The following is a 16992-nucleotide window of genomic DNA, read 5'->3' as shown; positions in this document are numbered from 1 at the left end:
AGTTAAAGTTCCTACCAACTGTCATAAATAACTGAATCACAGTTCAGTCCTGCAGCATGCAGCGGTACAAGTACAGCTCTTAACAACATTAAATGCAAGCCCTTCCTTTGCTGTTAATGCAGATTGAAAGACTAGCAGAAGATCCTCTTTCTTTGTTAACCAATTCGGATAAGAACTGCATTTTTAGTGCTGTGCACAGTAATCTTTCTGCAGCTGCCAAGGCAGCTCTAGTTAGCATTACTGCTTGCTCCTGACCAGGCACTAGAAAAGGTTTTCTACAAGCTGTGTTCTGGTATTGATCAGTGTGCTCAAACTTCAGGGATTTTTACTGCAGCTTGTATAGAGTACCTGGAAAACCACAGGTGCTCAGGAGGGCTTAACATCACAATTCCTTTCACAGGTGTTGACATAATTAAAGGATGCAAGACATGAGCTTGTAGTGGGACAAAATTCTTTACATGAATGCCATGTTAGCTCTGAAATAGTCTCTAAATGGGGTGTCCTCTCAGACAGGAGAAATGTCAGTGTGCGTGCCACATATTTCTCATTTGAGAGAAGCTGACAAAGGCTGGATCCTGTAAATACCTGAGCTGCTTTGAAAATCTTAGCTTCTCGTGTCATTAGACATTCATAACTCTCAATGAGCAATGCATGGAACAGCTAATTGAGCTCCATAAATTGCTATCTCCACATTTTGGTTGCTATTATTTCTCCCAGAGTTAGAATTGCAAGTGATGTAGCTGCTTAGAGACTACTTTATGGTTATTCAGTAAACATTAATTTTTTAATTGTGACAGTGACAGGTGTGTTGGATTGCATGGGTACAAATGTAGGAAAAAATTAAAATTAATTGATGGTTACCAGCATGCTCACAAACATGCCCAACTGAATTTTTGAACTTAAAGTTAGGCAGATGTTGACTTTGCTGTATTGTGGGATTTTTTTCCTGTAATACAATTTGTTTTCTCAAAAGTTAGCCAGCTGGGTGTTGGGAAGTTCTCACCAGATACAAAAGCATAAAAAAGTGAAATGGGAGATACTCTGTTCAAGTCCACTTGAGATGTGAAAAGTTCTTCTTTTATTTTAATGTTTGTGAATTAAACACATTTGTTCTTCAGGTGATCCTCCCCTCCTGCACTTGTGTTTACTGGTGCTTTCAAGTGAGATTGAAGTAGATCAAAATGTTCTTAGCTTTTATGGAAAAGGGGAAAAACACCCTAAAAGAGAATTAATTGTCAGTGTTCCCACAGGTGTGAGCTGACCCCTGTGGCAGGATTTTGTTGTTCTGATCAGCTGAGATAACAGGGACATTACCAGATCAAGTTCAGCAACTGGATAAATGTGTCTGCAGCTGAAATAAACCCCACAATAGAGTTCTCCTCGGTGCCTCTGCCAGAGCCCAGCCTTCCTGATGGATGTTAAGAAGCCTTGGTAGTGTTTATAAGAAACATCAGCTTCCCTAATCGTTCATTGATCTGTTCTGGGCAGAATGATGAAGCTTTCGCTGTTATTTTACTCTGCTTCACTCAGATTTGCTTGATTTGAACCAAAGGACGATTTAAGATGGCAGGGCACAATTTTACTCTCATTTACTCCCAGCTGACAGGATAATTCTGGTTTTGCTGTTGGGAGCTTCAAGTGCTTCATCTGTGCTCAGCTGGTATTAGTTGTAATTAAGGGAATGGGCTGTCTAGAGCTCAGTTTTACAGTTCATCACCTGAAAAAGAATCTCCAAAAAGAACCCTTTTGCTTTTGGTGTCATTTTGAGTTTCTTCCTCACCCTCTGCAGGGCTGCCCATCTTGAGGTGGACCCCTGGGGAGGGCAGAACCTTCACTGGCTCTGTTCTCATCTCAGGGTACCTATTTTTAGGTTTAAAAACCAAAAAATTGGCTATGTTTTATGTAGAGTCTGTTAGGAGACTGGTTTATAGACTGACATGGCTGTTTCTGGGGTGCAGGCCACTGCTGCACACAGGAACAGCAAACTGTGGAGTACAGGTGCTCATCTCCTGTCTGAAAATGGAGATGAAGGGCTTTTTTCCTGGTAATATATCAGAACCCTGTGCTTTGGTGTGTTTTTTAAGCAGCTCATGAGGCATTAGATATGTGAAGTGTGGGCACAGAGATTGTGGTGATTGCAGTGGGGCTGGGCCCAGCCTCATCCCCAGTGGGCACAGCTGTGCAGGACAGGTGAATGCTATTGAAGGGAACGAGCCATGGAGTGCCCAGGGGCACTGACCAACCACCAAAGGGAACAGAGGGCACACAGGTGCAGTGCATCAACAGGAGGGGATAAAAGGCTGGGCTGAAGAACAAGAAGGGCAGATACTTGCAGCCTGCTGAAGAGGTGAGGTGTTACTCTGTTTGGGTTGAAGCTTTCTGAAATTGTGTGGTGGCACTCTGTGTATGGGGGCTGTCTCAACTGTGATAGTCAAGGATTAGTGCTTTTCCCCCCAACACTCCTTTTATTTCTGCTGGAAGCTTGTCCTTACCCAGGGGCTGATGCTTGATAGTCTCAGTTCCCTTTTTGTTTTTCCTGAGGGACAGACTCATGGGAAAAATGTTCTTTGCAAGTGCCTGCAAGGCCCAGCTGGGAATCAGCCTGGGACATGGCACTCAGTGTTGTGAGCCACTCCACCTTCTTGGGAACACAGATGGAAGCTGGAATGAAGCAGCTGAAACAGAGCATTAGGATACTTGTTCGTGAAAGTGTCTAGCCTTGAATTCAAAGGATGAAAAGTTCGAATCATGCCTGACCTTGGCATGAGGTGCAGGGGAGGGGATCTGGCGTGAGGACTGGCAAGTCAGAAGCCAACAGGCATCTTTGCAGTGACTCCAGCAGGGCTGGGAGTGAGCTCCAAGTGGGCAGGTGTCCATTTTCAGTCAGAGTCATGTTAAAATGTGCAGTGCCTGGCCAAGTGACAGTGTTGACCCGGAGTGGCCAAAAATTGAAATGCCTTCTGCCTTCCCAGTACATTTTTTTTCAAGACGAACCAGTCAGAAACCACCCTGAAAACCTGGTTATTGTTCTGCATTTTTCATTCCTATTTGAATTTAAACCCAAAATGAAACCCCATCTTAATATATCAGACTACTAGATTTGGTTGGTCAGGTGGTTGTCAGATGATAAAAACTCTTTTGGATTTATTTTCATAATTTTGTATTGCAAGCATGAACATGGCAGTGTCTCCAGCAATTAAATGTGTGTTGAAATATGGTGGAAGCCATGGGACTGCAAAGAACCTTCTGGTTTGTCAGAACACTTGCCATACTTTGTAATTTCAGCTGGTCAAACCAAACCAAGTGCATGGCTTCTGAGGCAGTTCACAATTATCAGCGACAGGACTTTGTCATTTTCTCTGGTGGGCTATTGTTTTGTTTTGGACTTCTTTTGGCTTTTTTTCTCCCCCAAGTTTGGAATGAAGATTTGCTGCTCTGTATGTGTGTGGCATTTCAGTCCTGTGCTGAATTGCAGCCCTTTCAGGTGGAATTGCTGTTTGGCAGTAAGACATACTCTAAAAATAGAAAATGTGGTTATAAGTGACAACAATTGGCAGGGAGGACCTGTTCAGATGCAATTTTGGAACTGCTTTTAATTTTTTCCACTCAATTCCAAGTTAAACATCCATTTAAATTAATTAGAGCAATCACAGTGTCCCTAGAATATCAGTGGAGAAACTGAAGCCATGAGTGTAATTTAAGTACTTCCTGAATTCTGAGGAGATGCTAAAAAAGGCAGCTTAAAGAATTTTTTGCATATGATGAAAAGCAAATTCCTGACCAAACTGGCTAAGCTCAAATGTCTGAAGGCAAAGAGCTATCATGAAAGTGCTGTAAAGCTTCTGATTATAATGGAATCAGTGTCCCAGGGTATAATGCAGCTCTACATTTAATACCTAGCTGCTGGACCCTACTCCTCAACCTACCTCCACTGGCTGGGTTCTCATCAGAGTCCTGTCAGGACAGTGGGCTTTCTTTAGATGCCAAGCGAGTCTGGAAATGGCTTTTTCAGCAGCTTCAACTGAGTACAAATGCTTGACTTCAGAAGGACAGCTAGTGCCTGGATTTTGTGGCCTAGAAATCATTCCTTATGTACACTGCCACACGTATTAATAACCTTGCAGGCTTTTATAAGCCTAATTAAAAAGCTTGTGCACACTTAAATGTGAAATCATGGCAAAGCGCTGAAGCAGCAAAGCAGGATCCTGTCCTTGGTGCTGCAAATCCATTGCTGCCTTTCTTTATTAATGATACATACAGGACAGGTTGGATTCTGTGCCTGCTGTTGCTTGTCAGGTTGTTTTCATTACAGTATCGACTGGAGTGCCCCTCACGTTGGTTGTAGTCTGGGCACGTTACTCTGAGCAGGATTTTTCTTTCAGTGTTTTGTTGAAGGTATTGACTTTGCCAAAGGGAAGGGAGAAGTGAGTGCAGCCACTTAAGCACACAAGTAGTGGTATCAATTCCCATCCATTAAAATATGCACATGCACACAAACACACCACTCTGCGCAGTGGTTGCAGCCACAGGGTGAGGTGAGCTTTCAAAAACAGACTCAAGAGACCCTCTCCAATATGGAGATTCTGTTCCCAGGGTCTGGCTAGGAGCATCCTTCAGCCTGTGCCAAGTCCTGCTGAGGATGGTGGGGTTGTTGTGAGTGTTGAAATGACATTTTTCACAGGCATTTGTGTATTTCCAGGCTATTTCTTTCAATTCCTTAGAATTAACTTTATTTTCTAAGGGAGTATATTTCTCTGGGTTTGGGTATTCTGTATTTTTTTTTCCTAACAACATAGTTCTGTTAGTCTTTTGGACTTTCTCAAAGTTTTTCTAGTTATTCGGTTTTGGGGTGTTTTTTCCTTTTCCAGCCCAGGCAATCAATTCCCAAATATGAACAGGAGGGTTATTGAGCAGTTCATGTGGAGCCAGAAAAGATTTCAGCCATCTCCAAGGTGCAGCAATCATTTTGCTAAAGGTTTGGATTGCAGTTTTGATCCAAAACCGGGATATATGTGTGTGGATGGTTCCAGCACAGCCAGATGAAACTTGGAGATGAATCTTTGCAAATGTTCAGTGATCAGTTCCATTTGAAAGTACACAAAATGGGTGTTAGTATAGATGTGTGTTACCTTTGTTTTCTCTTCCAAACCAGCCCCCATGTCTCCCATCTGTTCCTGTTTGATGGTGAGCTCTTCCAGAGGTGTTTTCCATGTTATGTCCCTTCAGCCCCACCCTGAAATACACTGTACAACACAGAGTTACTTGCAGACAGACAATCTCATCTGAACTGTGGCATTGGCCCAGTGGATTCTGTTCATGTACTGCAGAGGCCTTTGCCCTGCTCTCTGCTTTGAGTTGTGCAGTCATCCTTTTGTGAATCCTTAATGTCCTTAATCGGACATTATTAATAACCGGACATAATCCTTAATAGGACATGAAACAACACAACACACACACACCACTGCTCTCAAGGTGAAAAAAGGGACGTTTGTTTTCTGACTCCAACATTTACAGATTTCCAAAGTGACAGTGGATTGGAGAGTGAAAGTGCCACCTCTCCAATGACACTGGACAAACCAACAGTCCATCAAATTTCTCCTCCTCCATAAAAGAATGAAAAACAATAAGTTATTTACAGAAAGTGTGTGAGAAAGTTTGTTACAAGAATGTAAACATCAGAAGGCTTAGAAAATCTTAAAAAATCAGGGCAATGCCTCAATACCTTACAATGAATTTCTCTTCGTTCCAATAAACTGATAAAAATGGCTACCTTTTTATTTTCTGCCTTTTAAACAACTGCTTCCAGTAAACTCACTAAAATTAAAACAGGAATGTGCTTGAAATCATTAAGTTGAAACAGAATTTGTTTTCCAGATGGTTTGGTTTCTTTTGTCTTGTCCTAAAGCATCCACTGTGTGGGAAATTGAAGACAATCAAAGATGGGCCATGTCTGATGTGTTTGTTTCATTTGTGCCTTTCAGTCTATCCGAGAAGTCACGGGCTATGTGTTGGTGGCTCTGAACCAGTTTGAGTACCTGCCCCTGGAGAACCTGCGCATTGTTCGTGGGACCAAGCTCTACGAGGAGAGATACGCTCTGGCCATATTCCTTAACTACAGGAAGGATGGCAACTTTGGACTCAGGGAACTTGGCTTGAGGAACCTGACAGGTAAGTGAAACTTGGAAATGTGGTGGATTACTTGCAAGGAAAAAAAGGAGCTTGTTGAGTATTTCCCCGCTGCCATCAGTCACTTGTGTTCTGCAGGAGACTGAGGTACCACAGGAGCCTGGCGGTTGTGTTTCATTCTTTTTTTGGTTCACAAAAGTGTTTCTCTCCCATGAGAGTCATGGCAAGAGCATATTTGAAACAAAAAAAGTCTTTGAAAGAGTATGTGAACTTTTTTCTGTGTGTTAATATCATGAGCATGTTGGTAATCTTTGATTATTGCACACGAGTTCCTTCAGATGCTGGGTATTTTCTGCCAGGTTACTGGGTATTTTCTGTCAGGTTACCTTAGCTTTAGCATCCCCTGTGCCTCTGTATTTTTGGTTTATTTAATTGTATAACTCCCTTTTCTAAGCAAGAATAGTGAATTATATATAATGAGAAAAGTACTTTTTTTTTTGAGACAAAAATGTAAGCAAAGTCCACAGCTTCATGTTTACCTGTAAATTCAGGGCTGGATCATGCTGTGGGATAGGTAGATCAACCATTCTTTTCCTCCATCTGAGGATCCAGAGTCAGTGGTTTGAGAGATTAAAACTTGCTAAATATCAGTGGACTGAAACTTAATAAAGAGTAGGCAGTGACTCTTAGGAAATTCACTACAAGTATGTTATTTATACATGGTTCCTCATCAACTGTGATAATTTCTACCCTAAACTTTGATAATTTTGATGTGGCCTTGTATCTGCTAGTGACTGAAAGCTGACTGAAAATCACTGACCTGAGCTGGGTGTGGAGACTGAACCTCAGTATGGAGAGGTGGGAGCCTTCTGAGCTATATTTAGGCACCCTTCTCTCTCTGCTTCTTTTCTCTGTCAGTATTCAGAGTAGCACGAGTGCTTACAGTTCCCTGTTCAGCCTCACCAGGCTGTACAGCAAGGCTTTTAAAAACAGGAGAGAAAAGAAGGCCTGAAATATTTTATAAAATAAACCAATTTTGGATGACTCTGATTAGGCTCTTTCCTCTGGTCATATTTTTGACAATTTTCTTTACTGAGACCATCATGCCAATATCAGAGTGCTTCTGAAATGTCTCTAAATCCCTGCCATCTACTACTCTTCACTCTGTAACTGTCATAATCCAATTTCTTTCTCCTCTGTTCCCATATTTCTTCCCACCTTTCTGATATAGGGAGTTCATTGTGACTGTCTATGCCTTCACATCATACAGCATATGCCACAGCACTGGGTGGTAACAGCATTATCTCTCTTTGTATATGTTTTCTGGTTTTTGAGTGTCAAAATGCCTTGTAAAGATACTAGGCTGGGTGAAACTGAGAGAGGTGAGGTGAGGTCAAGGCCAGACAATTATGGAAGTCTCTCTTCTTGGGTCTGAGGTGGTTCTGCCAGGTGAGTTTTATTTCTAGGGCTCGTTTAGCCATAGCTTTACTGCTCAATAGGGTAAAAAAACTTATCTTGAAGGCTTCTGCTCCAGCTAAACCAGCTTCCCTGTGCCAACTGGCAGTTCCTCAGACTCCAGAGATGCCCTCTGGGAGCTGCTGTGACGTGACAGACCCAGCATCTAAACTGCCCAGCAAGTGGTTTCATTTTCTTTTGAGGTGTCTAAGAAAACTGGCCTTAGCTCAGCCTGTGAATCTCTCCCAACATGAGATGATCACAGTGACTTCTTCTGATTTAGGTGTTTACAAAGGCCTCTGATGGGATTATTTGACTCAAAATGAATTGTCTTCTGGAAGAAAAGTGCCTTAATAACACCAGCTTGTCTCCATGGAGCACTTTAAATAGCTCTGGGTGCTGAAAGTGAGCCAATGTGTGCTTGAAAATACTCTTAATGTTTTCTAGCTGCCATGGCAGGCCTCATGAGTATCTCCAGCAGCTGTTCTCTGACCAGTTTGTGCACTGGCAAAGATGCACCAGGCTATTTTAACCCACAACCCCCTTCTTGTTGCTCATGCTCTTCCCAGAGCATGCTCATCCTTCATTAATTTTCCTGACACATCCTTAGCACTAGTAGCTGCATAAATATAACTGGTGGATGTGGGAGTTGGTGGTGTTGCAAGGCAGTGATGGATCAGCAGTATCTGCAGCTATTCTTTAGTTTTACCCCAGAAACCATGGGTGAGCTGCTAAACTGAAGAGGAAGCAGCCCCCAAGGGCTCACATTCTTCAAGTCCACTGCAGATTTGAAGAGACTGGCTTTGAGTCGTGCATCTCTTCCACTTGAGTAAAATATTACATGGCTCTTGTCTTGCATGTGAACCATTGTCATTCCAGGGCTTATGCCTGGTTCACCAGAGTCTGGGAAATTCTGTTTTTATTCGTGCAGTGCTGGATGATAGGCTCCTGAGGGTATTTCTGCCTAGTGCTGTACAGTGTACAAACACAAGCCCTACTCCCTGTGTTAAATAAATGAGGAAGCTGCTCTCACCTGCAGCTTCTCCTCAGACACAGAGTTTCAGCCTCCTGTGCTGTACCACTGCAATATTTTCTATGTGTTGTTAACAGCTGTGTTTTTATTGCCAGATATGTCTATCAAGTTTTCATATTTAAATGTAACTTTAAATGCTTGAATTTCCTCCCTTGCACTAGAAAAAAAATGACAGCTGTGAAGGCAGTTAGTTTTATCTCACACAGAAAACATGATCCAATTCTCACTCATAATGTCTGTCAAACCACAAGGGAGTTTTGTTTGTATAGCTCAGCCCAGGACTATGTCCTAAAATGCATGTGACAATTGCAAAAAACCTTAGCTATAAAAATCCTGTTCTCACTTTTTACAAAAAGTTAGTCAATGGTTCCACAAATGTGTCAAAACCAAACTGACACTGAACTAATGAAGTGGCTGCTGCCATCTCAGCTGGACTCATCTCAGTGTGCAGGTTCAGCTGCCAAATAGCCTCACAGTGAAAAGGAGGGTTTGACATCCTGGCTGTGATCTTCAGCCTGAGAGGAGCAGAGTAGGTGGTGCTGAGGGAGAAGGTGTGCCAGCTTCTCCCAGCCCTTGCCCAGAGCCACTGCAGGTCACCAGGCAGTCAGCCTCGGCTTACCCAGGGAAAGGGCACCATCGCTGCTCATGTTTGGAGCCCTCCAAACAGAGAGGGAACCTGATGGTTGCATCTCATTACTGCCTGAGAGGGGAAAGAGGGATAACTCACAAGTGCCAGAACCATTTAGGAAGTGTCTTGGTTTGAAAAGACAAGGGTCTGCTAAGGAAGGCAGGAGCCTCCCCTGAAATGGAAAATGTAAACCCCCTGCCTCCAAATTACTATAATTTTGAAATTAAGGGGCTGTCAGGCTAAGATATGGGAGTAGGAATAACAGTTCTTTACTAGGGAAGAAAATAAAAATAAAATAAAAATGCAGTAATACAAAACAACACTGCCAGAGTCAGAACAGGAGCTGACCCGCTGTGGGTCAGGGTGGTGGCACAGTCCCATCCCATGGTGGCTCAGCCTCCTGCAGTGCCAGCTGTGGTTCTGCTGGAGCAGGATCCTGCACAAGGGGGGAGTTTTCCTCTGCAGCTCCAGGGCTGCTGGAGATGGGCCTGGGCTCCTCTGGGAATGCAGGGGAGAAGAAAGCTGCTCCTCTGGCAATGCAGGGGCAAAGGCTGCTGTGCTGTTCCAAATGTCAGATTGTATCCAGGTAGGAATGCTTGGCTCCTCCCCTGGGCAGAGCAGCTCCCAATGGGATGATGGAATTTTATCAGCCATGCAGGGATACTCAGTGGCCATGAACAGAAGAGATCTCCTGGAGGGAGGATGGGTTGTGGGAGAGATAAAGAAATCTGACCAAAGAACAGAAGAGAACTGCCCCACCTCTGACAGATGGCAAATACAATAAACAGCCCAAAACCATATCTTACAATCTAGAACAAAAGTATCCCATATTTTCCTCTGTGAAGATGAGTAAGAGAGCTCTACAGCAAGTTCTGTGTCTTTGAGCAGTGACAACCTCATCTTCCCTAGTGGCCTTGGGGACAGAAGGGTCCATGCATCCCTTGAATTCTTTGGATATATTAGAATGAGGTGGATTTAGCAGTGATAAGTGCAGTAACATAAAAAAGAAACAAACCCACAGCAAAAGATTTAGGGGTTTTCACTGTTTGTTTTTCAGGAATGCAGATAAATTGAATGATAAGTTTACTGTGGTTCACATGAGAAATATATATTGCAGGTTAAACGATTTGATCAGTGATAGCCAAATAAAGAAAATCTAATTTTATGAGCAGAAGAATCATTAAAAAAGGACCATTTTCACAGGTGTAGAAAGTAAATTTTGAAAAACTGCAAATTTCCCCTTCAACATATGTTTGTAATTGATTTTCTACCTTTTAATTTTTGATTAAATTTGATTTTTATTTTTCTGCAGAGCAAAGTTTTAATGTTTGATGGTTATAGTATTCCCCCCCCTCCCCTCCCCAGGAAACTGAAAATGCTAAATGGTACTTTGGAGTAGCATCACTCCTTGAAAAGGTTGCTTTTCGAGCAGTTTTTTGCCTTTTTTTTCCTTTAACAAACTCATTTGGAGGGAAGGGTATGGGAGGAGTCCAGGTTTGTTCGCTGTGCCTCTTTTGGACCTAAAATTCTTTCAGAAATCTTGCTTGGATGTGACACAGGACCTGAATGATGACACATCAGGCAGGGATGGCACATTTTTGTGGCAGGGATGAAGGCCACCCCCTTTTTCTTGCTTCGATCACAAAGCCCTTTCCTCAGAGGACATGCAGGAGGCAGTCCTGGTGTCCAGGGGTATCTGTGTGACACCCACCGGCTGCTTGTGGCACATTCCTGCCTTCCTTAATCTGGAGGAGCTGGGAAGAAAGCAATGTGTAACTTGCCTCAGGCTGGCTGTGCAACAGGTGGGGGAGGCATCACATCTGTAACCTCGGAGAGGAGTTGCTAGGATACACGGAGGCGTGAGGAATTGGTTTAAAAATCCCTGCGGTCCCTTTGCGTGCGGGGCTGCCGCAGGAGTGCTCTGTAGGAGAAGCTGCAGCGGCTCTGTGGCTGCCCAGGCTGCTCCTCTCCTGGATCCTGGCAGCTGCCCTGCCCACTTTTGTGTCCCAGCACAGCTTTGTGGTTGGCCAGTGGGGAGGAAAAGAGGGAGGAACACCTCCTTTCCCAAGGGAAGTGTGGCTGTGGAGGATTCTCTGTGTGCTACTCATGCCTCGGGTTTTAGCTTTTCTTTTTTTCACATTCTGTGCTGCTTTACTGTGGACTTCGGAGCTTCATATTAGGGGATGGTGAGCTCTCTTCACAGAGCAGGGAGACAAAACAATTCCTTCTTTAGCTGGGGACCAAGGACAAATGATCCAAATCTCAGGCCCAAGAGCACAAACAACATGGACTGAAGAGAGGAAAACAAGAAGGATGGGACTGCATGGGCTAAAGCTGTAACTGGACAACTAACTCCAATATGCAAATGAGCCAGAACTTATAAAAGTGAGAGACCCCGTGACTGGTCATCCATTTTGTGACCATTTTGGTTCATCTTGGGTGAACCCAGCCTGGCTGGGCTCTTGTGCTGCCCAAGGTGTGTCCATTGAGGCCATTTATTTATTTTAATAAATCCCTACTTTATTCTTTAGCTCCATCTAGTCTCTATTCTGGACCAGCCTTCACAAGGCATCAGTACCATGGACCTCAGGGACATGCAAAGAACCAGCCCCGATGCCCCCTTGCTCATCCTGTCCCTATGGAGAGAGGGAATGAGGCTTGTGGCTGCCCCCAGGCTCAGAAATGCAAATGTGCCTGCTAGAGCATGTCTGTCTTTTCTCCCTGTTAGTCTCTTTCCCAAGGAAAAAAAACAAACATTCTATTCCAGCTGCTGCTCTCCTCAGCCATCACAGGTGTGATGTGACAGCTGGGAGAGCCCAGGACCCATCCCTGGTGGCAGTGGGAGCAAGGGCTCGGGCTGCTCCCTGCCACTTGGCATCAGTGCCTGGGAATGCTTCCAGCCTCTCAGCTGCAGATGTGGCCCTGAGGAATCCCAGATAAGGGACCTGCAGGCTGAGGAGCAACTGCCTCCAGCCGGCAGAAAATTGCTCTCAGGTCTCAGCAAGGCAAAAAAATGTGTTTTATACACCCAGAAATAAATACTGATTTTGAGCCTTGTGAGATTTATATTCCTGAGTTTATTTTGTCCAGTAACAAAGGTGGGACATTGGTTTTTAAATTTCAGCAAGGCTGGAATTTTGCACAGTATCCCTGAAGGGTTTGGATATGCATTTTTCATGCTAAGTAGTATAACTAATGTCTGTAGTTCTTTTCAACTCATTGATCAACAAATTATGCTCAGTTTTCTTTATTTCAGCGCACTTCACTGTTTTCAGATCTGTTTGTAGTGTTAGAAATGTGCAACCTTGTTTGGAATGACTATGGCAAGGATTTAAGCAAAAAGCTCATCCAAATAATGATATACTGGTAAATGTTTTTAACTGGAAATTCACAGGATCCCCTGTGTGTGCTGGTATTCTCCTTCCCCCCAATGCTTTCAAATGAACTAGGAGTCAAATCTACTGCAAATGGTCTAAACCAGTTTATTGAAAGTAAAGCACATAGTTATTGACATGAGCCAGTGCTGTCATGCAGCAGGATAACCTCATGTCACACAGCCTCTACTGCAACAAAGCAGGCTTTAAAATCAAGGGGAGGAGAAACAAGGCCTAATCCTTATCTGGTGTAAATTGGCTTACTTACTTTGACTTTGTAATGAACTGAAATTTAAATTGCCGTTTACGTCCTTCAGTGGATAATTTAATTCATACTTTAATTTATAAGTTAACTAGTGCCTAACATCCACTTAAGACCTTTTAAGGATGTTGTGTAGAGGGTGCTCTGCCAGGATTAATATCAGCTAATGACAGCTGACTGAGGGCATGTTTGTCCTGGGAGCTCTGGCTCATCCTTGAGCCAGCATCCAGCCTCACTGGCTTTGGGAATGCTGTTGACCACACCACTTGGGCCCCGTGCTTGCTCTGAATAACCCAGCAGATCATTCCTGGTTAACTATGCTCTCTGCAAACAGAAGTACCTTTCCCTGGGCTTTCAGGGTCTTAATTATGTGGCTGCTGGCTAAAGAAGGGTCTGCAGGTAAAGACTTGGGTCTAGGGTAGATGGAGGAAATCCTTCCTAGCCCTGCAGTAATTTCCACATCTGCTGCTTTATTTTGTGAATCATACCACTTCTACAACAGAGTAAATAATGCTTGCCTGCTTTAATTAGACCAATTTTGAAGGTGTCATTGAAAATGCTATTCAGAGAGGATCTGGTTACATGTGGGATTCAACTTTAACACTGTCAAACATTAGTTTAAATGTCATTAAAAAATGCATCCAGGTATGTTGCCATTGTTACCTGATAATGCCATGTAAAATAATAACACCACTCATTCTATTTTTTCGTGGCAATTTCTCTCTTTTACCTCTCTGCAGTAGTTCTATCTGTGCATTTTTCAATTATGAAGCAAGAAATTCTCCCAGTTCTGGAGGTGTGAAACACCCTTTAGCTTTCTGGAAATGTGGGCAATCAAGATAAATCCAGTAATGCTGAAGCCTTGTGGTAATAGAGTAGCTGTGCCTGGCTTCTGTGACTCAAGAGCTTCAGCAGCATAGGGATTTCTGTGTCTGCATGCTTCACAGGGAGTTAAACATCTGAACAGAGTAATCCCTCCATTTCAATCACACGGGTCAGGAATGGGAGACATTTCAAAATATCCAACTTTGGCAGACAGATCTGTGCTGAGCTGCACTATAACTTCAGTAAAGTGCAGTAAGCCTTCCAGTCGGGAAGGATCGTGCAGTTTATAGTGACAGCACTGCTGAACAAATAGATATCCCAGCCTCCCACCAGCTTGGGAAACAGAGGAACAGCTGGGCTGTTCTCCCCAGCCTAGGCTAAGTCTTGATTAGGTGTTCTAGACATTGCTGCTCCAGTAGTATATCTTTTGCAGAGGAATGAAAGAAGCATCCCTTTCAGTGTTGTTTAGTTTGAGGTTTTTTATTTTTTATGCTTTCCCCCCTTTCTCTCTACAGTCTTCTGAATTCATTGATTTTCTCATTTCCTTCTGACAGGCTACAGCTGACAAGGAATTTTGTGCTTTTGTAAAGTAATTAAAGTCTTGTGTTACATGGGGAATGTAATCTATCTGCACTCCCTGGCCAAAGGCAAGTTGCTGAGCACAATAGTCCAGTGGTCACCATCCACAGTGGGGACATGAGCTGTGAGCCACTGCTGGGGCAGAGGGGCCAGCCTCCAGGCCTGTGGAGCTGCTGACTTCTAGGGCTGAAAATGGCATGAAACTGTAGGGATCAGGTGTCAATTCAATGCCTTAACCTAAAGCTCAGCAGAGGCATTTCAGTGACCTGGCACACAGGTCTGGAAAGCAGCATATGCTCACAGATCTGCGTTTTAACCCAAGTCCAAGAATGAGCTCCTTTTTCTAGCTTTTCTTGCCAGCCTATAGAAATAATAAGTTTGGGTTTAGGTCACCATTCTTTGAAAAAAACAAAACAAAAAAAAAAAAAAAAAAAAAAAAAAAGTCCTGAGTTCAAAGAAGGTTGGATCACGCCCCTAGGTTTACATATTGGAAGTAGTTGGTGTCCCTAGGATATTTTCATGCCTGTTCATTTTCATGTCATTTGCTGCAGAGAGAAATTCCCTAGAAACTCTATATGGAGAGACTGGAGAGGCAATGAAGCAAAAACTTTCCTTTGCTGCATTTAGCTCCAGGAAAGCCCCTGCAGACAGGGGAGACAGGGCAGCCCCCAAACGCTCAGCACACGGGTGAGTGTCACATAGGCTGGCAGAGGCAAGGTTCCAGCACAGCTTGTTTGTTCCTTGGCTGCAATGAGCCTGTTTGCTGCAGTGTCACAAAGTCCCAGCCTGCCAGCACGGGGATGAGTCTCATCAAAGCCCTCAGGAGGTATTTGGAGCTTGGGTTGGTCTGCAGTGGCCTGAAGATGTGCAGCAGTGCAGGGCTAGCACTGAGCAGCAGGTCATTAGAGCTTGTCTGAAACAGAGTTTGATCACACAAGCTTTGTCAGCTGGGATGTGACAGGGAACCACTGCTGCCTCGAGCATGTGTTGGGTGTTAGTGTGTAAAAGAAGTTGCAAAAGACTCAGCCCCTCTGCACTGACAGGTCCTGCCTGCAGTGTCCAGGGTGAGGAAAACTCTTGGTAGCATCTGAATTTGCATGCAGGTAACAGCAGTGCCTGGTGGGGAGCAAGGGGTTTGCTGCCAGAAGCCTCTTTCTGTGACTGGGGAAAGTAAAGGGAACTGCAATAGCAATTACAATCAACCCTTCCTGACCTGAATCATGTAACTCCCTGCCCCGAGGTGCATCCAAGGGCAGCAGTTCCAGGCAGCTGGGTGTGAGTGTGCTCTGGAAACAGGGAAAATAGAGCAGGCATCTGCCCTGCACCTCTGCAGAGACACTGGGGCAAGCTAGAGATGGGCAGGAAAAGGTAACCTCGAGGGCAAAAAAGAGGAAAACAGAGGGAAATCAGAGTGAACAGAGGTGGGGGAGCCAAGCAGGTGCCGCAGGAGGAATGGCAGAACAGCAGTGCTCACCTGGACTGTACCTGCGCAGAGGATGAAGGAGCAGCCAGGCTGTTGGATACAGAGCTGCTGGAGTTCTCTGGGACTCCAGACTCCCTGGTCAGTCCCACCTGGCTTCAGCCATGGAAAATGAGCTGTGACTGGTGTGAAGTGCCAGCGTGAGGGAGTCAGAGCTGGAGGCAGGTAATGTGTGTGGACAGGGAGCTGTCCGGGGGCTGCAGGAGCCCTTTGTGCATCACGAGGAAGATGCCTGCGGGCTGGAGTGGGGGAACAAAGGTATCAGATGAGGAGAACACGCTGGAGGCCTTTTTCTTTGATGTTTGGAAATCGCTCAAGGGGCTGTCTTCTCTGAAACCCCTTTGCCTTGCCTTTTTTTCTTCTTTTCTATTTTATTTTTTTTTTCTCCTTGGTGAAACTTTCATAGATGTACTCTCATTTCTTTAAGGCTTAGAAGTGAAAGCACATCCGTCCATCCAGCCCTTGTACAAATGCTGTGCTCACGCTGGAATTCCTTGGGGAGCTGACTTCTGCTTCTGCCTGTCAGAAATAGCAGAGCCACGTGCTTTGGGTTTGAAACTCTTGATTTGGGGGGAAGCTGCACAGAAGGAAGGGCAGTATCAAAGCCTGCCTGCCACGCTGTGGAGAGAGGAGATTGTGGTGTTGCTTTGGAGCTTTCTTTTTTTATTGTTGGTGTTTTTTTAACTGGTCGGCTGGACATGCATTCAGATTGATGTACAGGCTGTGAAAACTTTGGGTGTTGGTTCCATCAGAAGGGAAGTCACTCACCTTCCAAAATTACTCTGGGGTATGAGTATCCAAGGGCAGGATTTACATGGGGAGGTTCAAGATGTTCTTGCTTAAACTGCTGCTCTTCCCCTCCAGCCTCATGTGTGTAGGCTTAGGGTGAGTGGAAGATTCTTAGGGAGCTTTTTTTAAATTGAAAAATGTCTGACAGGGAAACCTTCTGTGAGAAAGGAACAATTGGAAAAACAAGGGGGAAAGTGCTGAAAGTGCTAGGCACCACCTGTCTTAAAAATGAAAAGGTATGGCTTATTTAAGAGCTTTTCATGCTTTCTCCTAACAATTAACTTGTATTTTCAATCAAACAAATTATGTTAATTGAACAGTAATAACTGAATCTGTTTCAGACTGAATATTCTTTTATGAAAGCATGCTGCTTCCTTCTTGTTAAGCCAAAGCAACATCAAATAACTGCACCTGAACTAGTGGTGAACTTTAAGTCATGAC

At 44.1% G+C, this 16992-nt stretch overlaps 1 protein-coding gene across 1 annotated transcript in view; it reads left to right on the top strand.

Moving 5' to 3' along the window:
• ERBB4 (erb-b2 receptor tyrosine kinase 4) overlaps nucleotides 1–16992 on the top strand; it is a 351768-nt gene that overhangs the window by 78940 nt on the left and 255836 nt on the right. Inside the window, 1 exon segment of the mRNA XM_031062777.1 lies at nucleotides 5982–6168. Within this exon segment, the coding sequence (XP_030918637.1) occupies nucleotides 5982–6168 (187 nt within the window).

This window comes from Geospiza fortis, unplaced genomic scaffold (genome assembly GCF_000277835.1).
Source record: "Geospiza fortis unplaced genomic scaffold, GeoFor_1.0 scaffold461, whole genome shotgun sequence".
Taxonomy (NCBI): Eukaryota; Metazoa; Chordata; class Aves; order Passeriformes; family Thraupidae; genus Geospiza; species Geospiza fortis.
Note: the sequence above shows the minus strand (reverse complement) of the source record. Positions and strands in the feature narration are given on the sequence as shown.